This window comes from Plutella xylostella, chromosome 4 (genome assembly GCF_932276165.1).
Source record: "Plutella xylostella chromosome 4, ilPluXylo3.1, whole genome shotgun sequence".
NCBI classification, from domain to species: domain Eukaryota; kingdom Metazoa; phylum Arthropoda; class Insecta; order Lepidoptera; family Plutellidae; genus Plutella; species Plutella xylostella.
In genome coordinates this window covers 12,456,638-12,481,211 of record NC_063984.1, presented here as the reverse complement: position 1 = coordinate 12,481,211, position 24,574 = coordinate 12,456,638, and the positions used below count along the sequence as shown (strand labels likewise).

The window sequence follows — 24,574 nt, the reverse complement described above, 5'->3', positions numbered from 1 at the left end:
GTCGTCTGCCTCCCCGCCCCAGGCTCTAGAGTGGGCGTTGAAATCGCCCAGGACAAGCACGGGGCGAGGCAAGCATCTGCGAACACACAGCGCTACCGCATCCAGATGAGACTCATACTCTGCACGGGGACTGTTGGGGGACAGGTAGCAGCCCACTACCGCCATAGGGCCCAGCTGAACCGCCACGAAGCGCAAGCCCCGCTCGAGGAGAGTGCATGGGGGGTCACCCGATCCACCGCACCAATAAACGGCGACGAATCCCCCGGTATCGCCGAACCAACGGGGATGGTTTGGCACTCGGTAAGGATCCGACGCGACTGCCATGGCAACCGAACGCTCCGCCAGAGTATGTAGGAACAAGTCCTGTGACTCTCGGCAGTGGTTCAGGTTGCCCTGCAACAGGTTTATGGCTGCGAATGGGAAACCTCCATTGCCTCCCTCGGGCCCGTGTTGCCCGTTGGAACCGGCAAGCTGGCTGGAACCGGTTCATCGACTCGGGGATTGGCAGGCAAGGCCTGCGGCTTCTTCTTTCGGCCCTTAGGTGGAGTACACCTCTTACTGCCCAGTCGGTGATCTGATGGCCTTCCGAGATCGGCACAAAGGGGGCATTTCGGCCTTTCCGCCCTGCACTGGTTTGCGCGGTGACCAGGCTCCCCACAGGTGTAGCACCTGTCGCTTCTATCAACAGAGTTGGGGCACTGGCGGCGGACGTGGCCAGTCTCGAGGCAGCGGTAGCACTGCATTGGTCTGGCCGCCAGGACCTCAACTCTCGCCGATGCCCACCCCACGCGGATGCGCTTCGCTGCTGCCAGCTTGCGCACCGCAGAGAGCGGACACCGGACCCACGCCGAATTCAGACCTGACCGTGCTGGTCGGATCTCACCCACTTTGATATCGGCAGCTTGGCATTCTCCCGCATTGGCGATCGCCGCGGCCAACTGAACACTCGAGATTGCCTCGTCCAGGTCCATGATGCGCACCTCCCCAGTCTTGAAGGGGCGCGCAACATGGACTGGCATGTCGGCTAGGGCCTCCCTCATTTTTGCAGCAAGATCGTCCGCATGCTTCGAGCATTCTGCGCCAGAAACCTCGAGAACGAGGCCCCCAGTCACGGCTCGCTTCATGCGGACGGTGCTAATGCCGCAGTCGCTCAGGCGGACGCGCTCCTTCGCCGCCGCCATGACGACAGCGTATGTTACATCTGCGCCTTCCCGGATCGTGACGGTAATAGCTGCCGTTGAGGGAGGCTTTGCCGGAATCACCCTCTTCTGTTGTGTCGGCCTCTGCGGTGCGGTGACTGCCGCCTTCTGCTTCGGGGCTTTCCTGCTCACTACGGTGGACCAGGTGCTTCCGCTCGCTACCGGAGTAGCAGAAGGCACAGTTTGTGTTCGAGCCACCAGAGCCGGGGTCTCCACAACCCCCTTATTCCTCTTCCTTTTCGTCTTCTTTTTAGCCTTAGGCCTGGGCTGTGTCGTCGGAACCTCCCCTGCTGCTGGCCTATTGTGCCCGGCTGACGGTGTGGAGCCGGCACGAGGTGGGGTCTTTGGAGCGGGAGCGATGGACGCAACTGCCGCCAGTTTCTTGTCCATCAAGCCCCCAATGCGCTCCATCAGGCGCCGCTCCCATTCTCCCGAAGGTTCGGGGGAAGGCCTGGTAGGCGATACCGGCGCCGCGACATGGTTCGGAGTCTGCCGGAGTGTTGCCACCTCCTTGGCCAGGTCTTCCAGCCTCGAACTGAGAGCGGCTACCTGAGAGCGCAGCTCTGCGTTCTCCCGCTCCAGCCTCTCCTCGTTCCGGCCCGACACCGTGCGTTCAACCAGCTCTGTGGTGGCGGCCTGCACCTGTCTCGCGGCAAGGCGAAGACTGTGGACGAAGGTGCCCTTCAAATTTCTCGACCTGTCGGCAACCCCTTCGACAGTGGACAGCTGAGCTGCAATAAAAGCATTCAGATCAGCTGTCGGTCGTCCCTGCATTTCTGCCAACAGGTCATCCACCTTTGGTAGTGAGGCCTTCGCCCTGGTGTTGGAGGGGGTGAGAGATTGGCCAAGAATCTCATCGTCCTCCCCACTTCCATCCCTAACCGAGCGCCTTAGCACTCGGCGTTTTGAACCCGGCGGGCTGTTATTGGCTCCCGGGTTCCCCCTTTTCCTGGGCCGTTAAGACACGACGTCCGATGATGTCATTGAGATAAATGACACCACCGACGACGTGTCCGACCCGACACTGTCTCTGCGCTGAGACGTGCGCTCAAATGGGCGCGCAAATTCATTGTCACAAATTGACACACTATTACAAATTGACACATTATCACAACTTTTTTTTCCTAAATCACAAAGGTGCAAATTGCCCCCCCCAGAATACGAGGGGCAGCCCGAGCCAATTGGCTCGGGGAGGGATTCTCCAGTTACGGGACCCTCCTGGGGTACAATATCATCTATTTTTTGTACCTCCATGATTTAGGACTCCTCCACCTTGGTGTTTGGTCCGCGAGAGTTAAACTCAACCTCGGCTCACTGCGACTAGTACGAGCGTAGTAGTAGCAGAGAGCCGAGGCTCCCTATCCGCCACCTGGGACGCGCCACGTAGGGGTTCACCTCCCCTCCCACTTAGACAACTAAGCAGGTCCGTGGAACCTAACCTAACCTAACCTAACCTAACCTAACCTAACCTAACCTAACCTAACCTAACCTAACCTAACCTAACCTAACCTAACCTAACCTAAGAGTCCGGCACTACCTGGGTCTTCCCTTCCCAGGTGTCCATGATGGATTTTCCCCCTACCTATTGCAATTAATGTTGATAAAAGAAACTTAATTTATTAATTTTTGGATATATAAAAAGTTATTTAATCATTCGAAAGTATAAAGGTTGACGCATAATAAATAGCGTCAGTAAATAAAGTTTCAATTAAAAAAAAAAAAAACCTAACCTAACCTAACCTACCCTAACCTAACCACATTTTGTATATGTATAAAAAGTGATATAATAATTAAAAGTTTAAAGGTTGACGCACAATATATAGCGTCAGTAAATAAAGATTTCAATTAAAAAAAAATATATATATAAGTTACAACCCCCTTTTATGGGGTTCAAAAATCGTTGACAATCTAACTCAACCTCTGCCATTTGTGGCGCCAGCGATCCTAAAACCCCTTCGAACAAAATTAACTTTTCGCTCAACAAAAGCGACTTAACCTCTGCACTATAACTCGTATTCGTGTATACCGTCAAGTTGGAAACACTAAACATACCTAGACGGCCCTCAATTTATAGCCCTTGAAGGGGCTACAAAGGGTACAGGCTGATATGGTTGGAATCAGTTTTTGTATACGTCCGTTACGTTGTCTTGTGTTGGGGCTTGCTGTGGCGTGTGGCTAGGGGATTAGAGGGGAAAGCTTAATTATTAATTTCATAATTTTAAGAGCTTTAACAGTTTTTTTTCTTACTTGCTCTTAATTTATTTTGACTGTTGCCTTTTGGAATTTTGAGGCTTACGCATCTTATTTTATGTGCCACTAGCTGACCATAAACCAGACCTAACTCTCGTCAAAACAATCAAATTCAGAGTTGCCCAACTGTCATTTTCCATTTAGACCTGAAACATACCTTCGTTTTTGAGGGTCCTAAGTCCCAAACATAAATTGTATTTTTCTATTAACTAAACATTCATTGCTCGCGTATTCCCTAGCCTTTGCCTTTGCCTTTGCCTTTGCCTTTGCCTTTGCCTTTGCCTTTGCCTTTGCCTTTGCCTTTGCCTTTGCCTTTGCCTTTGCCTTTGCCTTTGCCTTTGCCTTTGCCTTTGCCTTTGCCTTTGCCTTTGCCTTTGCCTTTGCCTTTGCCTTTGCCTTTGCCTTTGCCTTTGCCTTTGCCTTTGCCTTTGCCTTTGCCTTTGCCTTTGCCTTTGCCTTTGCCTTTGCCTTTGCCTTTGCCTTTGCCTTTGCCTTTGCCTTTGCCTTTGCCTTTGCCTTTGCCTTTGCCTTTGCCTTTGCCTTTGCCTTTGCTTTTGCCTTTGCCTTTGCCTTTGCCTTTGCCTTTGCCTTTGCCTTTGCCTTTGCCTTTGCCTTTGCCTTTGCCTTTGCCTTTGCCTTTGCCTTTGCCTTTGCCTTTGCCTTTGCCTTTGCCTTTGCCTTTGCCTTTGCCATTACTCTTACGTTTGCCTTTGCTCTTGCTCTTGCCCATGGTTTTGCGATTGCCCCTGTCCCTGCATCTACCCATGCCCATGCCCCAGCCACTGCCCCCTCTTGCCCTTTCCGATGAAATTCGAGCCAAAAGCTAAGAAAATAATATAGGTACATACAGTAGCTGGTATCTACATATGATGTTTCGAATGCCTGGGGCTCCTCGGTGACGTCACCCTGCCCGGATTAGACGCGTCACTAAGGAACACGTTACTTCTCTAGGCCATCAATTTAAAATGTAACATCTTCTCTCCACAACCATGTTGTCAACTTGTTGATTAGATAAGTTTAGTCGTTTCAGTGACCCTGAATATATTAAAACTAGTAACTCGTCACGGCTTCAGTAAGACTTGCTTTAACGGCTGTATTATGCTTACGATTTAGGTTGGTAGCTCATTGTCGGATTGTCGCCCATCGCTATCTAAACTTTAACCATTTTCATACTACACCTAGGTATCTTGTGTCGATGTCGCAACAAAGGCAACTAGGTAGCGGACCCCTACTACAATAGACATTCATATAACTATGTTTTATTTTATAACCCGCGCTTTTCTGGTTACGCTAATTAATTATTCTGCGATAGAAGAGACGCGAAAATTATTGTAAAGATTGTGAATACAGTAGGTAGGTAGGTAGGTACTTAAAATTTAAGAATTGTCTGTGTTAGCGAGAGTCTGCTGTAGTTTGATTCGTCCACTATGTTGTAATGGCTCTGCTTCTTAGGCATACACTAATAATAAGAGTATTATTAGATTTATGAGTATTAGCGCCCCGCACCCCGCGGAGCGATAAAAACGGTAAGTAGGTATTATGTCATAAAGAACTTAATCTAAAATAGAGGCTTGTTTTCGACGAGAACACTGAAGTCCCAACTATCAGCATCAATAAAGAGATTAGCAGATAGCCGTAGTTATAGCAGCGAGGGCCCGCGCCATTTTGTTAGTGTTACTACTTAACATCTAACTACAGTTGAGTGTGAGTAGACGGAGTATTTCAGTATTAGTGTTGTTAGCAGCCAACTTGGTCACTTAGTGTAAGTAGTGGAGTCGGCGGGTACCTAGGTAGGTAGGTACTTCAGAAAATTAACAAAGAATATCCAAGAAGTTCCAAGCGCGGGTGATATAGTACATCATATGGACGTAGTTACGCAGAAAGGCCTCAATCCACAACTTCGTCAAAATTGAGTTATATACTAGAACATGCTATTTAATGTAGGGTCTACCAGTCAAGAAAACAAACGCAGTAAAAAACCAACTACAACATACTTTTTTGATGTGGGGGACCAACCCACATTGTACGAAACACACATTTTTTAGTTTCACATAAAGGACTCAAACTGTTTGAGTCCTTTTACAGAAACGCATATCCTATGAAACCATGAAAAATTTAGTTTTTCATAAAAGACTCAAGCGCTCTGAGTCGTTTTAGAGAAATACGTATTCATTAAAAAAATACAATTTGTATTTAGCAGAAAGGACTCAACCCGTCTGAGTCGTTTTAGAGAAATACTTATTCATTGAAAAAAGACAATTTGTATTTAGCAGAAAGGACTCAAACCGTCTTGAGTCGTTTTAGCGAAATACTTATTGATTGAAAGAAGTCAATTTGAATTTAGCAGAAAGGACTCAAACTGTCTGAGTTGTTTCATAGAATATAAGTTTTTAATAAAACAGTTCAAATTTTATTTGGCAGATAGGATTCAAACTGTTTTTGTTCTGTCTCTTGGCCACTATTCTGTCACCGCATTTTTCCACCTTCCATCCCCCCACGAGCCAAGTATCCTGCCACTCCCATTTCAGTTCGGCGACCCGCATACCGACGTTTAACACTTTCCTCTTTTGACGGATCACCACGTTGGGAATACGTCTAAGCGAAATACTTAACATGGCTCGCTCTATAGCTCTTTGTGGAACTCTGATTCGGTGCACAGTTTCGTTGGTCATCGTCCATGTATCGGCACCGTATGTTAGTGTGGGCAAGTCACATTAGCAACTAACAATCCATAAGCAGCGTCGCGCGACTCTCAAACATCTATCAGATTCATACAAGTTACGCCCGATTTGATAAGCGAGCGACGATGCCTAAGGATTGTTAATGGCTAATTTTCGGTGGTGGTAACTCCAAAGGAATGTCACAAGGTGACTTGGTTCTCACACGACTGTCGGACCGGGAACCAAATCGACCACATTTTGATTATTCGAAAATGAAGACATTCACTTCTAGATGTTAGAAATACTTAAGAAGGGTTGCTAAAGTCAAGAGTGATCACCACTTAGTCGTGGGAAAAATCTGCTTGACGATAGCGGGAGCTCAGAAGCAGGCCACAAGATCTGCCAAAGATGTCGCTGTAAATAAGCTGCAGGACCCAGAAGTCAGAAGATAACTTAGTATCCAGATCCACAACAAATAACATCAACCTACTAAGTGTGGGCGACGCGCCTCAATCAAAGATAACTGCACTGGCATTAAAGACATGTTTTAAAAAAGTTGCGAAGAAATAATAAGGCACAAGGAACACTTAAAGAAAGAATGGATGTCTAAAGGAACATGGAATATGATCAACTCTCCAAGGAAGACTTAACATCGAACTAGACTACCATTCTAAAGAAGCACGAGTTGCGTACGAGTATTTTCTTTGTGAACAAAATATCAAACGTAATTTAAAAAAGGACCAACGCTGTTGGTCTGATTCTATATCTTGGAGAAAACAAACAGCGGCTGCCCTGAAGGATCTATAGAAAGAATCAAATAAACTTTGCAACAAACCCCAGGATATCTCCTTGTTACTATGGGAGACCGACTTGTAAGATGGTATGACCACATTGCCGAAGTTTTTAAAGATCTAAACCAGTCTGCATCTGAGGAGTTGGATGCAGATTCAATAAACCAGGAGCATCTTGTATATCCAGATCTTGATGTATGTCAAGAAGCATAATCGTAATCAATTTGATTATAATAAAATCGATAGCAGTCGTTAAGCCTACTCAGAGACCTTCGGGCGGCTTGAAAACATCTGACAGTCGGGTTGCCCAATTACCCGTCAACTCTGTCAGCACAAGCTTGCTTATGTTGGTGTCCACTAACCCACACTGGGACAGAGTAGTGGACTAGGCCTAACCCCTTCCTTCATTGGAAGGAGACCCATGCCCCAGCATTGGAGATGTGACGGGTCGTGATGATGGTTAATGATTATGAGATTTATAATTATTCTGCATCTCGACATAAATTTTAATATCCAACCGCAAAGTAAAGTCGAAGTGATACGGACCATACGATCGCTGAAATCCCACTTTTCAGCGATCGTATGGTAAGCACAGGGAACGACGGATATCCTACGGAGGCATAAAAAGGAGGATAGTTGCAATACACCGAGGATGGTGAAGTGAAGTTAGAGTAAAAGATAATTTTATTTATGTCCAACTTTATCCTTTGAGGTTTGCTTATGTTCATATTGCTTTATCCTGAAAATTATGGGATAAATACGGGTCGTAGACAATTACGAAAAAAGTGGGCTTCCATTTCGTAAAAAAATATATCAAAATCGGTTAAGTTGATCCAGAGTTTTGCTCTTGGGAACACATTTCCGGTTAGAATTTTATTCATGCCCAACTTTTTTCTATGAGGTTTGCAGGGTTTGCTTTCCGTCAAAATGCCTTATCTTGAAAATTATGGGATACAAACGGGTCGTAGATACTCACTAAAAACGTAGGCTTCTATTTTGTAAAAAAAATATCAAAATCGGTTAAGTTGATCCAGAGTTTTGCTCTTGGCAACACATTTCCGGTTAGAATTTTATTCATGCCCAACTTTTTTCTATGAGGTTTGCTTTCCGTCAAAATGCTTTATCCTGAAAATTATGGGATATAAACGGGTCGTAGATACTCACTAAAAACGTAGGCTTCTATTTTGTAAAAAAAATATCAAAATCGGTTAAGTTGATCCAGAGTTTTGCGCTTGGGAATACAGTTCCGGTTAGATTTTTATATAGATGTGAAATGTTGTTTCCGATTACATTTCAATATAAATTATTTAATAATAGGTTTAATTTTAATAAATAATTTTTATTTTGTGTAAAAAAGTAATGTCTTGTGTCTACAATATAAATATTTTACTTTAAAAACCATACTTATTGTAATTTAAAAAAATATTTTATAAAAATAAATATTTGGTTGGATCCTTTCTGCGAAACGTTGAATTTCCCTGCTTGCATAGAAAAAGCAATTTAGGAGAAAGGATCCAAGTGCATATTTTCATTAATAACTCAATAAATATTCGTTATAGCTACACCATGATTTGCAATAGTAAAATAACAATAAATATGCATAATTTAAGATAATTTTTCATTGCTGAGGAATACCGATTAGAACTTTAAACGTCTATATCTCAGAACTAAGTTTGTGTGGGTTGAGTCCTTTCTGCGTAACTACGTCCATATACAGTCCACAGTAGCACCGCCATCGCTGTTGACTCACTATGAGATACGTGATCTGTGTAGTCGAATTTAAAGCAATTGCTTCATAGATAATTTATCTATTGTGCTGATCTGAACCCGGTAAGTCCCGCGCCGGGCACTGGGCGGTCACTGCTGGGCGGCACAAAGCGGCATTGTGCGCGCTGAAGTAAGTAGATAGTAATGGAGACGCGAGCCGCTCTCAGCGGGCCCCGCTTCAGCTCAATGCTGATATCCGGCCGACAAGTTTCTTAAAAAAAATTAAGCAAGAAGTAAATGGAGGGTAGAATTCCCTACTTAAATAAAAAAACGAAGTATATTTCCTCATCATAACTGAATTATAGAAATTCGCAAACATTACTACCTACTTGAAAATGTATTAGGTACTTACCTACTTATTGAACAAGGAAAAGCTAAAGTAGGTATGATAACTACTAGTTGATTAGTTAGCGGCGAGTTGAAGCCTGAAGCACAATGAATGCAGCCCGCAAGGCAAGCAATATTGTGACTCGTTATTGAATTAAACTTGTAACTTTGTTATGAGTCTTGAAAAATGTCGCCGAGTGGAAAACTTGAGCAACTTGTTAGTTGTTATTGAACAAGAGGGCGGGGGGCAGGGGGGGCGAGCGGGGCAATGCTGCTGCACAACTCAGCTGACCCTCTAATCCATCTCGAAATTTTCCATTTACCAGAGTCAGGGAGTCCCGGGGCTACGGCCCTTCAGACGCAGACACTCTTCAGTCAATAATAATCAAGAATGCCTACTCGTATTGGGTTATAATCTTACTTCTTTGTTTTTCTTTAAATTAAAAAAGTTTAAGACAACTATGTGTATAGGGAGGTAGGCACCTGCTATGTTAGTTTCCGTTACGTTTCATGTCGCCATTCCACCCCGAACTATTTCAACCAATTTCAGAATAAACAAGAATTCTTCCTGAGGAATGTAGCTACAACGACTCAATCACTTTCGCATGAGCACAATATAGTACAAGCACGTACAAGGACAAGGGCATATTCGGAATTTTCATTTCCACAGACGTAGACGTAATAACGTTTAGAAGTCCCTGTGGTTCTCGTGCCACCGAACGATGCCCTTTATTACTAATGTGGGCGACTTCAAATATTTTATCGGTCAGAAAAGGTGTAATGCAACCGCGCAATAGATAAGGATGTCGCAGGCCCATGAGTGCGAAAGAGACAGCGCGCTGGCGCACGCCCGCCGGGTGCGAAGAAGACGGCACGACTCACTAGCCCCGCGCCCGCGCAGGGCGACCGCAGCCGCCAGCCGGCAGTCCAAATACACACTCCACGCGGAACGCACGTTCGTTTGCGCCCCGCTCTCGCTTGCTTACGCCGCGTAAATAATATCGCTTTCCGCTTGTGCTCTTTCTCCTTCTATCGCTATCTTGTGTTAATACTTACTTGCTTCTGACTGTAATTACTGTGCCTGTAAATAAACCACCTTCAACTTACCAAAGTGTTATAATTTTCACCGCTACAACCCAGCTGCACTATACCTACATACCTAGAAGACACTTACACTGGTGACCCCATCGAACACAATGACAAGCAGACAAGTGAGAACGAGCGACGACAACGTGGCCGAGCCCCGTGAACGCGGGCCATCTCCGCAATATCACGACGTCGAGAACATTCCAGCAGCGCCATCGCGCGTTTCCACTGCACCGACGGCAACCGACGTTTATCGTGTCGGAGTTAAGGTACCACCGTTCTATGCAGAAAAACCTATGATTTGGTTCAAACAACTGGAAGGTCAATTTAAACTGGCTGGCATAAAATCGGACGAGACAAAATTTTATCATGCAACTACTTACCTGGAACCTCCGTACGTCGACATTGTTGATGACCTCATAGAGAACCCTCCAGAGAAAGATATGTATGAAACATTCAAGGAAGAATTAATAAAACGCCTTACGAAGTCGAAAGAGAAGAAGATTCTACAGCTCCTTATGCATGAAGAACTGGGAGATAGAAAACCTACTCAATTTCTCAGACATCTGCAAAACTTAGCTGGACCCAACGTCCCTGACGACTTCATAAAAACGGTTTGGTCAAGCCGCCTTCCGAACAGCACGCAAACCATACTCGCCGCACAACCGTCTACTACACTGAAGATACTGGCAGATATAGCGGACAGAGTTCATGACGTGGTTCCTATACAAACACCATACCGGCAAGTAGCTTCTACCTCAAGAATGGACGAAATGCCTTACCATCAAGTGGCTTCTGCTTCTTCTTCTGCAGCGCCACCACCCGGAAGTGCTATGGATTTTATGGCTAAACAGATAATGGAGTTGACAAAACAAGTGAGTGCACTGTCGGCTCAGGTCAGAGAGTCAAGGTCCAGATCCATCTCAAGGTCACGGCGCGACACATCAAGACGCCGTAGTAGTAAACCCAGAAGCCGCTCACAATCCAACTACCGTCGATTCCCAATTTGTTGGTACCATTCCAAATTCGGTGCCGATGCTCATACATGTGTCAAGCCATGTGACTATCAGTCGGAAAACTCCATGGGGGGTCGATAATGGCGACTAACGACCACCTCCCATCTTCAGGTCGCCTGTTTATAACAGACCGCAAAACCAAATTGCAATTTTTGGTAGATACGGGCAGCGACCTCTGTGTGTTTCCCCGGACAGCCTTGAAAGACCGTCGTACTAAAACAGATTACCAGTTATCAGCAGCTAACGGATCAACAATCAACACGTATGGCTACACACATCTGATACTGGATTTCGGACTACGCCGTGACTATTCATGGCGGTTCACAGTAGCAGACGTCACGAAACCTATCATCGGAGTGGACTTCCTATCATTTTACAACATGATGGTTGACTGCCGAAATCAACGTCTCGTAGACAATACTACTACACTATCGACAATCGCTTCAGTGGCTCACTCTTCGGACATTTCATCCATCAAGGTCGTAACCGGAGATACTAAATACCACGAGATACTAAAGGACTATCCGGAGATAACACGTCCGTCTGGAACACACCGCAAAATCAAGCATTCCACAGTACACCACATTACCACAACACCAGGAGCACCTGTATTCTGCAATCCACGAAGACTGGCTCCTGACAAGTTGAAAGTAGCGAAGGAAGAGTTCAAGACTATGATTCAAGATGGTACAGCTCGACCGTCGAAGAGTCCCTGGGCGTCACCTCTGCACCTCGCACCGAAAAAAGACAACCAGTGGCGACCTTGTGGCGATTACCGTATGTTGAACGCAAGGACAGTACCCGATAGATATCCGATCCGTCACATACAGGATTTCACACACAACATCTGCGGGAATACAGTGTTTTCAACTATCGACTTAGTGAAAGCCTATAATCAGATCCCGGTACATGAAGAGGATATACCGAAGACGGCCATCACCACGCCGTTCGGCTTATACGAATTCCCATTCATGACCTTTGGTCTACGAAATGCGGGTCAAACATTTCAGCGTTTCGTCGATGAAATGACTAGAGACATGGACTTTTGCTATGCGTATCTTGACGATTATTTAATCTGCTCTCCTGATGAAGCCACACACGAGAAACATCTCCGAGAACTCTTTGCTAAGATGGCAGAATATGGTGTGATCATAAATGTATCCAAGTGTGTCTTCGGAGCATCAGAAGTTGACTTTCTTGGATACCGTATCTCCGCCAAAGGGATCAAACCACTAGAAAGCAAGACGCTAGCAATACAAGAGTTTCCAGCTCCAACTACCGTGAAACAGCTGAGAAGATTCATGGGCATGCTCAACTTCTATCGAAGGTTCATTCCGCAAGCTGCCCAAATTCAAGCACCTCTCAACGCTCTGCTTACTGGATCTGTGAAAGGAAACCATCCCATCAGCCTGACAGGAGAATCTCTCAAAGCGTTTGAAGAATGCAAAAAGAGCCTTTGTAACGCTGTACTCATAGCGCACCCCGACTGCCAAGCCAAACTAGCTCTCGTGACCGACGCTTCAGATACAGCGATCGGTGCGGCTCTCCAACAGCTGAAAGATAATGAATGGCAGCCGCTAGCCTTTTTCTCTAGAAAACTCAGTCCAGCGCAACGAAAATATTCGCCTTATGACAGAGAGTTGTTAGCAATATACGAGGCAATCAAATATTTCCGGCATATGCTCGAGGCAAGAGAATTCGCTATTTACACTGACCATAAGCCCATCTGCTTCGCATTCAAACGCCCTAAAGAAAACTGCTCTCCGCGACAATTCAGACACCTCGACTTTATAAGCCAATTCACCTCCGACATAAGGCACATAGCAGGAAGAGACAACGTTGTTGCGGATACACTGTCAAGAATTGACGAAATAGCAGCGCCGTTAGATCTCAATTTATTGGCCAAAGCTCAGGCAAATGATTCAGAACTCAAGGAGCTCATAAATAATGGTTCTTCTTCACTACGCCTAGAAAAGTGTAAGCTTCCAGACTGCAACGATGAAGTATACTGTGACATGAGCAATGGAGTACCTAGACCATTCATCGTGAAACAACTAAGATCACAAGTTTATGCAAGTCTCCACTCGTTGAGCCATCCAGGAGCAAACGCCACAGCCAAACTAGTTGCCGAGCGTTTTGTCTGGCCAAGCATGAGAAAGGACTGCAAGGAATGGTCACGCAAATGCCTCCCGTGCCAACGTGCAAAGGTCACCCGACATGTGTCATCACCATTGGGCACTTTCGAGCTACCTACAACACGCTTCCATCACGTGCACATTGACCTCATCGGACCACTACCAATATCAGACGGCAAACGGTATTGCCTCACCGCCATTGACAGGTTTACACGATGGCCTGAGGCGATTCCCATACCCGACATCACGGCAGAGACAGTCGCAAAAGCGCTCCTGACGGGCTGGATTGCCCGATTTGGTTGCCCTGTTACAATAGTTACCGATAGAGGGCGCCAATTTGAAAGCGCATTGTTCGAACACCTCTCAAGACTAGCCGGATTCCAACACCGTAAGACGACAGCCTATCATCCACAATGCAATGGGCTAATCGAGCGATTCCATAGACAGCTGAAGGCCGCCATCGTCTGCCACGCAAATGCCAGCTGGACTGAAACACTACCACTCGTCCTACTCGGCATAAGAAGCGCTATTAAAGAAGACGCAAAAGCATCCGCAGCTGAGCTGGTTTATGGCGAGCCACTGAGACTACCTGGCGAAATGTTCCTCCCAGACGATAAGGAAAATATCGATCTAACAAAGTTTATTGATCGCATACGACTGTTCGCTCAAAAACTGCAACCCGTAGCAACCTCCCGGCACAGCAACAAGAACACTTTCGTCTTCAAGGACCTATCCACAACCCGACACGTCTTCGTTCGAGATGACACGGTGCGTGGAGCACTTCAACCAGCATTCACCGGGCCATACGAAGTAATAGAGAGAGGAGATAAGGTCTTCAAATTAAATGTGAAAGGCAAAATGACCACGGTATCAATAGACCGCCTGAAGCCGGCATACATGATGACCGAAACAAATAATACTCCGAATGTTGAGAATGATAATCGCCCATCAATTACAACCCGATCAGGAAGAAAAGTCAGATTTCCCGATTACTACCGCCCGTAGTAACGGTCTCCGCGGGGGAGTGATGTGGGCGACTTCAAATATTTTATCGGTCAGAAAAGGTGTAATGCAACCGCGCAATAGATAAGGATGTCGCAGGCCCATGAGTGCGAAAGAGACAGCGCGCTGGCGCACGCCCGCCGGGTGCGAAGAAGACGGCACGACTCACTAGCCCCGCGCCCGCGCAGGGCGACCGCAGCCGCCAGCCGGCAGTCCAAATACACACTCCACGCGGAACGCACGTTCGTTTGCGCCCCGCTCTCGCTTGCTTACGCCGCGTAAATAATATCGCTTTCCGCTTGTGCTCTTTCTCCTTCTATCGCTATCTTGTGTTAATACTTACTTGCTTCTGACTGTAATTACTGTGCCTGTAAATAAACCACCTTCAACTTACCAAAGTGTTATAATTTTCACCGCTACAACCCAGCTGCACTATACCTACATACCTAGAAGACACTTACACTAACATATCATCTAGCATCAAGTAGCATGCAGATTTTAGGGTACACTGTACCTCCCCCCCCCCCGCCTATATCCCACTGCCTCGCTCACCGCCAGCAATCAATTAGATTAAAATAAATCGAGTTCACAATTAACGATTAAATTAGTATCAGATAATGAGGAAGTTGAGGGCTCTCTAATAACGAGCGGCTTGATAATTGTTGTCAGATACCTCCACTACCTCCTACCTAAATATAAAATGGTAAGTACAGGATAATATCAAGAATCAACCAACTACCAGAAAGGGGGTTAGGAGCTTTTGAAGCTTTTCAATTTGTCTGTAAGTTCACTTTATTATTATTAGGTAGTTACATCCAATTTTTGTTGTAAGTACTTATTCATTATTTTAAGGAACCGTAGGGAATGAATAATTGTTAATTAAGTAATAATTAATATTTTTTATTTACATATTTACACAAATACAGACTTACAGCCCTTACTGGTTATGACTAGCAAGAGTGGACTAAGTCATAAAATAATAAGTGAGTTTTAAGCATTGAACTAATAATTTATTGCTATTAGTTCAATGCAAAGAGTACTATTTTACCACGGAAGGTTCAATGGTTTTAAGTCAGTACGTCCATCACCCAAAGTTTTGAGTTGAGTAGATAATACCTATATTACATAGATATTATTACCTAGGCAATATATACTGCCCATTTATAGGATATTTATAAATACTGTGTTCATAAATACAAAAATAGAACGGGACAGTGAACCAGCTGAATCTGCTTCAACTCCTACTCCTCGTAATACTTTACGGCCGTCCTGAAATTGGTTCGCAATAAAGCTGTATTTTTAACCACTTCAGAGTTTCAGAGCACTGTATTGCCTTATTTATGTGCTTTCGTTGTGGTCCCGTCAACTCCCATCCGATGCAGGGACTGGACCACCGCAGTCCGAGTTGGTCCACACGGTCCAGGCTGGTCCACGCGGGACCACGGAACACGGCACAGCAAGTGATAATTAATGGCTATGACGGGTTATTTTTAGACGTCGATCCAGGACATACGGGACTCCACTTTGTTCTATGCTCCACGAGCTTCGGGTTGAAGCTATCAGGGTATTTCAAAGCAAAATTGGGTGAAAATTCACCGCCTTTTAATGATTAATTGCTTATGATGACAGACACTTCCTGCGATAGATGAAGCTGTCGGTGAGCGGTGCGTGTTCATAGTATGAACTTCATACACTCCAGCTGACTGCGTGTGCCGATGCCGTTGTACGGGACTTACGAGACTAATGGTAGTGGTACTGACTGTGTGTGATTGCTCCATTGAGAAGCCCCCCGCCCGCGCGCCCCGCACCGTGCCTCCGCCCCCGCCCCCGCACCCTGCGCCCCCGCCCCTGCGCCCCGCGGCGCTGGCGTGCTCGGTCGCAGTTAGCGAGACTCACCGATGTGAAATAGCGCTTCATATTTCGGACATGATTGATGATATCTACTAAATACCTACTACCGTTTAGAAAAGAAAGAGGTTGATTGCGTGCAGAACTATGAAGATCATTTCTGGTGAAATTAAGAGAACAATAAGCAAGTATGAACATATTTTTTTCATTGTTTTGTCCTAGCTCTTAATTACTTAACTACTATGGTTTAATCAGATCACAAAAATATAGGTTCCCCTGTTTAGATGTGGGTTTCGATATTGAAGTAGGCTCCTTCGTATGGGTAGTGCAGGTGTTGGTGAGGCAGCGGCGGCGGCGGCGTATCGGCACCTGAAATAATCACCTCTTTCAGGAGCACAGAGCACAATGCCGGCAGAGGAGTCTCAACCCTCTCAACCCATTACGCAGGTAGGAAGGTAATAACACGTATTAGTTGAGGTACCTACTTACTCATGTAGACCCATCGGTTAATTCTATAATTTTTAGCCAACTAGCTGTACACGCGAGGTTTGCTTCGGCTTAAAAAGGTTTCCCGTGGGAATCCCACGACAAAAAGTAGCATATGTGTTATCCAGGGTGTCAGCTGAGCTACCTCCATACCAAATTTCATTAAAATCTGTTCAGCGGTTTTTACGTGAAGAAGTAACAAACATATAGACATTACATACATACATACATAAACTGCCTCTGTGGTCTATTGGTAGAAGCTTCGCTTCATGACCCAGAGGTCCAGGGTTCGATTCCCGGGTGGGACCATCAATTTGTGTTTCTAAATTGTGGTTCTAAGTTTGGTTAGGACATAGAAGGCTGATCACCTGATGTCCGAAACAGTGAAACGATCCATGCTGTCGGATGGGCATGTAAAGCAGTCGGTCCTGCGCCTAGCTCTCTCCAGTCGTGTCGGTCAATCCGTCCCATTGGGCTATGAGAGTGATGGAACAGAGAGTGCTCCTGTGTACTGCGCACACACTTGGGCACTATAATCTACTCCTGCGTAGATGGCTGATCTCAATTGAGATTGGCCGCCGTGGCCGAAATTCGGCTAGGAGGACATTATTATTATTACATACATACTCACAAACTTTCGCATTTATTATAATAATATTAGTAGGAAGTAGGATAGCCAGCAATTATTACATAAGTAATAAAAAGGTACTTTTTTTAAACGTTAGACGCCTGAACTTTGTTGTATAGCAATATTGCGTTCGTGCGCCAACAAATACTATTATCTGATATTGCGATGTTCATGCGTTTAGCGTTTTCATAATCTAAGTAGTAGGCAACCTATTTTCATGGACTTTCAAAATAACTTTTAATAAGCTGAAATAGGAAAGTAGACGTGGTCCTCCTGAAGGAAAAGGGAGAGGAAAAAAAAACATTCTGTATAAATAATAACTACCTAGCTCCTCTATAAACTGAGCTGCTCTGTACGGGGAACAAGCGCGAGCTAGTTCGATGGATTCCATTCAGTCGTTCATTCGCTCGTTCAATCACTCAGTCGGCGAGTGGATGCATCGCCTTTATGCAAAATTATTGAATTTGCGAATCCAAATAGCGCGAGCGAAGCGCGATGGAGATAAAAATCCATTTGCTCAATATTGATGTACTTCCCTCCCTACTACTGGTGCCTACTGGTAGGTATTTACCGACGGCTCAGATTGTCAATAAAGCGCTAATGCGTCGTGAGTGGGAAATGGAAATTTTACCTTTCGTATGAAATTGTAGGGAGATGGATAAGTAAGTAGGTACTTACTGTACTTGCCTGCATAATTAATTTACTTATATAAATCCACAGGCTGGCAGACCTTGTATGGTAAGCCAAAAGGGGGTGACAAAACATTTCACTTTTTACTTATGACTTTTAAAAAAATCACCAAATATATTTTTTTCTCTCACAGGGTGTTGCAAAAGTGACACAAGTACTAAGGGAAAAGTAGTGAGGTGGCTGTGAGGGGCTGTTCTAAGCATATTTTGCTCTACGATTTTAAAAATTCATCTTCATACAAAATTTGTACCCAGAAAAACGTTATATTTTTCACAAAAAAAAAAACAAGCACTCACGCCTTGTACTAATGTAGTCCCTTGCGGGGTAGGCAGAGGTGCATTGCTGCACCCACTTTTCGCCAGAGTGTTATGTTAGTCCCAATGTAATAGGAGGGGCGGGCAGGCCTATTGCAATTTTACGGGCACATGCAAGACCCGAGAACAAATATGTGTGTTTAAACAAATACCTACCCCAGCCGGGAATCGAACCCGGGACCATCGGCTCAGTAGTCAAGGTCACTAACCACTACGCCATTCGGTCGTCTTTTCACAAAAAGTTGTTCAAAATAGCACCCAGAGTCACCGACATCTGGCTTAGCAGAGTCGATTTTGCAAAGATAAATATACTTAGGGGCCGTCCATTAATCACGTGAGGTCGTTTTTCCCATTTTTTGACCAGCCCCCCTCCCCCCTGGTGATATTTGGTGAGGTTTGGGACCAAGACCCCCTCTCCCCTGGATCACGTGTATTTTTTTGGAAGTCTATGTAAAGTCAATTTTTGACTAAAAAAAAATAGGTCATACTACAAATCGTTAAAATTTTTGCGCCGTCCAAAATATTGGTTCAGAAATATCTAATTTTTGACAAAAAAAATATACACGTGATGTCTAACGAGAACCCCCCCTCCCCCCTCGTGATGTTTCGTGAGGTTTTCAGTACCCCTTCCCCCCCCCCCCCTTTGAGCCTCACGTGATTAATGGACGGCCCCTTACCTGGGTACTTAACTATAAATCTCCTATCCTACTGAAGACGTCCCAAAGGAAGCACTGACATGGCATCCCGAGCATGAGGGTGGCAGACTCGGCAGACCGCGAGGAATCCCGAACATATTGTAGACTAAGTTATTGAAATAAATAAATAAATAAATAAATATTACTGAAAACCATTTTACCAAATAACTGAACCCATGAAATTTTTTCAGTTTTATAATTCTACTCGAATGAAACTGTAGACCAATGCACGTTTGACCAACGAAACGTTTGAGTTTCCCGCAGTTCATCGAATGAACATTAGACCGTAAAACTGTTGACATTGTGAACAATAAAATTATTTATTTCAATAATGATACATAAATAAACATAACTTGAGGTAAAAATATATTAAAAGTGAAAAAAAATCATGGGTTCAGTTATTTGGTAAAATGGTTTTCAGTAACATGTTCGGGATTCGATTAAATACTATATTTCATTTTTGAAATGTATGTAAATGTAAGTAGGTAGATTTTATAACTGAAAATTATCTCGAACAAAAATACGATAGGTATTTATTAGTAAAATCGAACTCTATTGTCCTTTATAGTTGCATTGAAACGTTACGCGTCGTTTTCGTTTCGATCGATCGTTGAAATCATGATTATTCACCTCAAAATAATAACTTCTTTCGATTGGTATAATCTGTGTCTGTTTGACAACTTGACGTCACATCCACTACGGTTACGGTAACTTACTGACACTGACAGCTAACAGCGCTGTCGCTGTCGCTGTGACGTGTGACAGTTGTCATTTTCACACGCTGCGCTGCGAAAGTGGCGTCGCGTGCTTGTTTCAGAAATAGTTAATATAAAATATATTCTAAAGTGCCTGTGGGTGTGTGTGAATTATTGTGAACATAAACATAAAAACCTTAACTGAAAATGTTGGTTCTATTTGAGAGCCCGGCGGGGTACGCTATATTCAAGGTAAACCTCAACACGTGTTGATTCTAACCTCTCCGGCTAACAACAAATGTAGTTAATATTAGGTTTTTAATGTATAATTAGTCCTATTAATTAAATCAAATTTATAATATGTTATCGGGTTAATTTTTTTGGACTCGACAGAAGCAAAAAGTTGTAAATCGACCAAAATGCGTACATTATTTTGTGCTTAATGTAATGTTTGCCTCAAACATAGTAGGTATTTACCAAGCTTGTGTTTGTGTTGCAGCTGCTGGACGAGTCCAAGTTGTCTCAGATCGAGGACCTGCACGAGGAGTTCAACTCGCCTGAGGGAGCCTCTGCTGTGTAAGTGTAATTTACACACAATTTAACCTCCAACAATTCCACAAGTGAAACAAGAGTTACAACACAGTCATGGGTCAGTGGGTCATCGTGGCGATGTTATATCTATGTTAGATTTTTTACACTTAATCTGTGGTAAATCTAACCCTTAATGTCTTTTTGACCACTCATGCTGGTGTCATGCATGCACGCATGCCCAATCATTATCCTGAGACTTTTCAGGTAATTGAGAATGTATATTCTAATTCTACAAGCAAAATGCTAATAATAAAAGATTCCGACAAATTAAGAACCTCCTTCTTTTTTTGAAGTCAGATAAAAATAACCCAAATTACCCAACAACAATGACTTCACTGAAAGAAAACTAAAAAATATATCTGTTTCTTGTAGAGTGAAACTGAAGAACTTCATAAAGTTTGAGGACACCACGGAAGCGCTGGCCGCCACCACGGCCGCCATCGAGGGCAAGATCTCCAAGCCACTGAAGAAGGCTCTGAAGAAGTATGTGTGCAAGGAGGTGCAGGACCAGCTGCTGGTGGGGGACGCCAAGCTCGGCGCCGCCATCCGGGACAAGCTGCAGCTCACCTGCGTGTCCAACAGCAACGTGCAGGAGCTACTGCGCTGCATCCGCTCGCAGCTGGACGCGCTGCTCGCCGGCCTGCCCAAGAAGGAGATGACGGCCATGGCGCTGGGTCTGGCGCACTCCCTGTCCCGCTACAAGCTCAAGTTCTCCCCGGACAAGATCGACACCATGATCGTGCAGGCGCAGTGCCTGCTGGACGACCTCGACAAGGAGCTCAACAACTATGTGATGCGCTGTCGCGAGTGGTACGGCTGGCACTTCCCGGAGCTCGGCAAGATCATCCAGGACAACACCCTGTTCGTGAAGGTGGTGAAGCTGATGGGCACGCGCGACCACGCGGCCGGCACCGACCTGTCCGACATCCTGCCCGAGGAGCTGGAGGAGAAGGTGAAGGAGGCGGCCGAGATCTCCATGGGCACGGAGGTGTCGGACGACGACATCATGAACATCCAGAACCTGTGCGACGAGATCCTCGCCATCACGGAGTACCGCGCGCACCTCACGGAGTACCTGAAGGCGCGCATGATGGCCATGGCGCCCAACCTGACCGTGCTGCTGGGCGAGCACATCGGCGCGCGGCTCATCGCGCACGCCGGCTCGCTCATGGCGCTCGCCAAGCACCCCGCCTCCACGCTGCAGATCTTCGGCGCGGAGAAGGCGCTGTTCCGCGCGCTCAAGACCAAGAAGGACACGCCCAAGTACGGGCTGATCTACCACGCGGCGCTCGTGGGGCAGGCCAGCGCGCGCAACAAGGGCAAGGCGTCGCGCATGCTGGCGGCCAAGGCGGCGCTGGCCACGCGCGTGGACGCGCTGGGAGAGGACGTGTCCTTCGAGCTGGGCGCCGAGCACAAGGTGCGGCTGGAGGCGCGCCTGCGCCTGCTGGAGGAGGGCGGCGCCGGCCGGGTCAGCGGCACCGGCCGCGCCAAGGCCAAGTTCGAGAAGTACCACGCCAAGAGGTCAGTCATTAACTCATTACAAGCTTGATACCGATGCACAATGATGTGGGTTCGAATCCCGTTCAGGGTGTACAATACTTTTACCAGGCTGCACAGAAAATTAAACCTTCCAAGAATGTTATCACAATGCTTTTTTTGCCATCCCTTATGGATATTTTGTCTAAACCCTTTGCATGGTCTGTTTCATGTGTAAATCACACTTTTATACTTTGTCAAAGTAAAAAACCATCAATGATTGAATAGATGAAGGGGCGATTTGTGAATGAGATCAGGTACAATAGTATAGCTGACTGTGCCTCTGATGTTGGGGGTTGAAGCCAGTAGACAGCTCGATGTGGCTGTGGTGTGACGGTGGTTGTGTTGTTGCAGCGAGGTGGTGCAGTACGGCGCGGCGGCGGACAACGCGCTGCGCGGCGCCAAGCGGCCGCGCGACGAGCAGCGGGACGGAGAGGTCAGTGCCACGCTAATCACGACTTACTACATATTTACACAACTATGAAGGCTCAATACTCAATCATTTGTTGCATTTTTTTTAAATTAAAATTAAATTTTTAAATATGTGGGGACATCTCACACACGGCCATCCGACCCCAAGCTAGGCAGAACCTGTGTTATGGGTGTCGGACAGCTGATATATCTACACAAATACATAGATAGATAGCTACTAAATATAAATATCAACACCCAAGACCCGAGTACAAATATCTGTCTTTAAACAAATATCTGCCCCAGCCGGGAATCGAACCCGGGACCTTCGGCATAGCAGTCAGGGCCACTAACCACTACGCCATTCGACCGTCGCATTGTCGCGTCGAATTGTTGCATTCAATTAGGAACTTTATGGACCCTGTCGGGCACAGCTAATTAAAAATATATATAACTATAATCGTAAGGTTAACATTTCTTAGTAATAGGTACCTATCATCAATCAATATAATATTATGTAAGTATAGGATATAAATGCTGAGATTTGTTGATGACAAAAGTTGCAATAATTTCACTTCATAATATTAATTAGTAAGTAGGTATTGGCATCGTACAGAAGTCCGCGATATTATTATTGTTGCGATGTGTCGCGTCTCTCGCCGACAGCGACAACGCGGATATTATATTTGATGCTATGAATGATTTATGTGCGTAATAAAAAATGATTCCCTGTATAAAATTTATTACTATCCAGATTTATGTATACATTTTTGGGACATTTTATACCCTTATCCCTGACCACTTTCTACCTTATCGACGTCCGAGGACATTTCCTGTATTTTTTTCTTCATAGTTATTTATGTATGGATTGCTGTCCACAGGAGGAGGCGTCGCCTAAAAAGAAGAAAATCAAGCAGGAAGTGAAGGAAGAGCCGGCCGAGGAGGCCGAGACGAACGGAACTTCCGAGAAGAAGAAGAAGAAGAAAAAGAAGTCCGTCTCCGAGGACGCGCCCGCCGCCGCCGCCGCCGAGCCCGAGCCCGAGCCCGAGACGCCCAAGAGCGACAAGAAGAAGAAGAAGAAGCGACAGTCTGAAGCCGCCGAAGAGTAGACTCTACCTCACACGGAATAAACTAGGTTTTTATGTGAATGGTGCGAAATACTTGTGATGAAGTTGACTCTGTGGAGCTTAAAACTTCAGTGAGTAGTTACGGGTGCAGCTGTGAGCTGTTAACTTACGCCTTTTTCAGTAATAAATAGTAAATACTTACATGTATACATATTCTCAATGTCCATATTTAGCTACTGCCTAGTCACGTCATAACAGTTAATTAAATAATGTTCCTTATGAGTTCACACGTAAAGAGTTTAGTAGATATAAATGAATACATGAATGTATCGCTAGTTCACCTAGTTATTGTATTGCACATGTTGCACTGACGTGGTGCGGGCACCTGGCTACATGCTGGCTACTGTACGTAGTGACGTTAATAAATAATTCATGAAGTTTTAAGTGATATATGTTTGGCCAATTTAGCTTTATTTTGTAGTAAAATGTTGTTGCTATTTGCAGTTTGAATTGACTTGTGTGTAGGGCAGGTCGCGAGCCACTGCTGTAGCTACTGCTGAGCTACTTGTGTTTTTCGGTATTTCATTCAAATGTAAAAAGCAATCGCATTTTGCTGTAAGACATTGTATAATAATTATAAGAGAACCCTATATTTGATAGGTCATTTTATTGTTTGTAAGAGAAATGTTGGTTATCTGAAGAAGTGGAGAATATAAACATTTTTTGAGAAACTGCCTTTGTTTTAATATTCTGTAATAGTTTAATAGGTAAGGGACCATTATATTTATCATAATAGTTAATTTACTTGTAATGGCACGAATGAACGCCCAAGTTTGAGAGTGATGTCCAATGATGAACATAGAGCGGTGGTAGCTCAGTCGGGTAAGCGCCCGCTTCTCACGCCACAGATGCGGGTTCGATTCCCGGCGCTGACATGTACCAATGAGTTCTTTGAATTTAAGTACAATGTATACCATCGCTCTTACGGTGAAGGAAAACATCGTGAGGAAACCTGCATATTTTGATTTAGCACATCTAGATATTTTACGTGAACCCACCAACCCGCAGTGGACCAGCGTAGTGGGAAATAGTCAAGCTTAGGAAGGCAGTTTAGACCTAGGGGATATGCACAAAGGTTCCACTTGAGGGAGCCAGGTGCAGGTACTTACACCACCACAGAGAATAGAACAGAATAGAGTGATGTCGATTCTGAAGACACAAAATTTAATTTTAGCACTGAAAATTTAAATTTAGTCCGTGAAAAATGAGATGTAAACTAATAAAATATAAATAATTTTAGATTTTGACTGCTCTAAAATTTAAATTTATGCCTTCAGAATCCCTACCAGTATATGGGCAGAACTGATAATATAGATCTGA

The 24,574-nt window shown here is 45.0% G+C and overlaps 2 protein-coding genes across 2 annotated transcripts; one reads left to right on the top strand and one right to left on the bottom strand.

The window, feature by feature from the left end:
* Positions 1-3,684: 3,684 nt before the first annotated feature.
* Positions 3,685-4,179, bottom strand: LOC125490069 (sperm protamine P1). Its single transcript, XM_048628100.1, has one exon. It carries the CDS (start codon positions 4,177-4,179, stop codon positions 3,685-3,687), a length of 495 nt encoding a protein of 164 aa, XP_048484057.1.
* A 15,472-nt stretch (positions 4,180-19,651) lies between these two features.
* On the top strand, positions 19,652-23,925 carry LOC105383899 (nucleolar protein 58). The gene is made up of 5 exons (XM_011554035.3): positions 19,652-19,841; positions 20,089-20,165; positions 20,553-21,701; positions 22,071-22,152; positions 23,009-23,925. Exons 1-5 carry the CDS (start codon positions 19,797-19,799, stop codon positions 23,234-23,236), a joined length of 1,581 nt encoding a protein of 526 aa, XP_011552337.3. The 5' UTR covers positions 19,652-19,796; the 3' UTR covers positions 23,237-23,925.
* The last annotated feature ends 649 nt before the right edge of the window (positions 23,926-24,574 follow it).

Excerpts from the sequence above, each read along its gene's own strand:
- LOC125490069 (XM_048628100.1), bottom strand. The coding sequence starts at position 4,179 with ATGGGCAAGAGCAAGAGCAAAGGCAAACGTAAGAGTAATGGCAAAGGC.
- LOC105383899 (XM_011554035.3), top strand. The coding sequence starts at position 19,797 with ATGTTGGTTCTATTTGAGAGCCCGGCGGGGTACGCTATATTCAAG. Across the intron at positions 20,166-20,552 it reads CCTGAGGGAGCCTCTGCTGT|AGTGAAACTGAAGAACTTCA; the intron begins GTAAGTGTAATT and ends TGTTTCTTGTAG. Across the intron at positions 22,153-23,008 it reads ACGAGCAGCGGGACGGAGAG|GAGGAGGCGTCGCCTAAAAA; the intron begins GTCAGTGCCACG and ends TGCTGTCCACAG.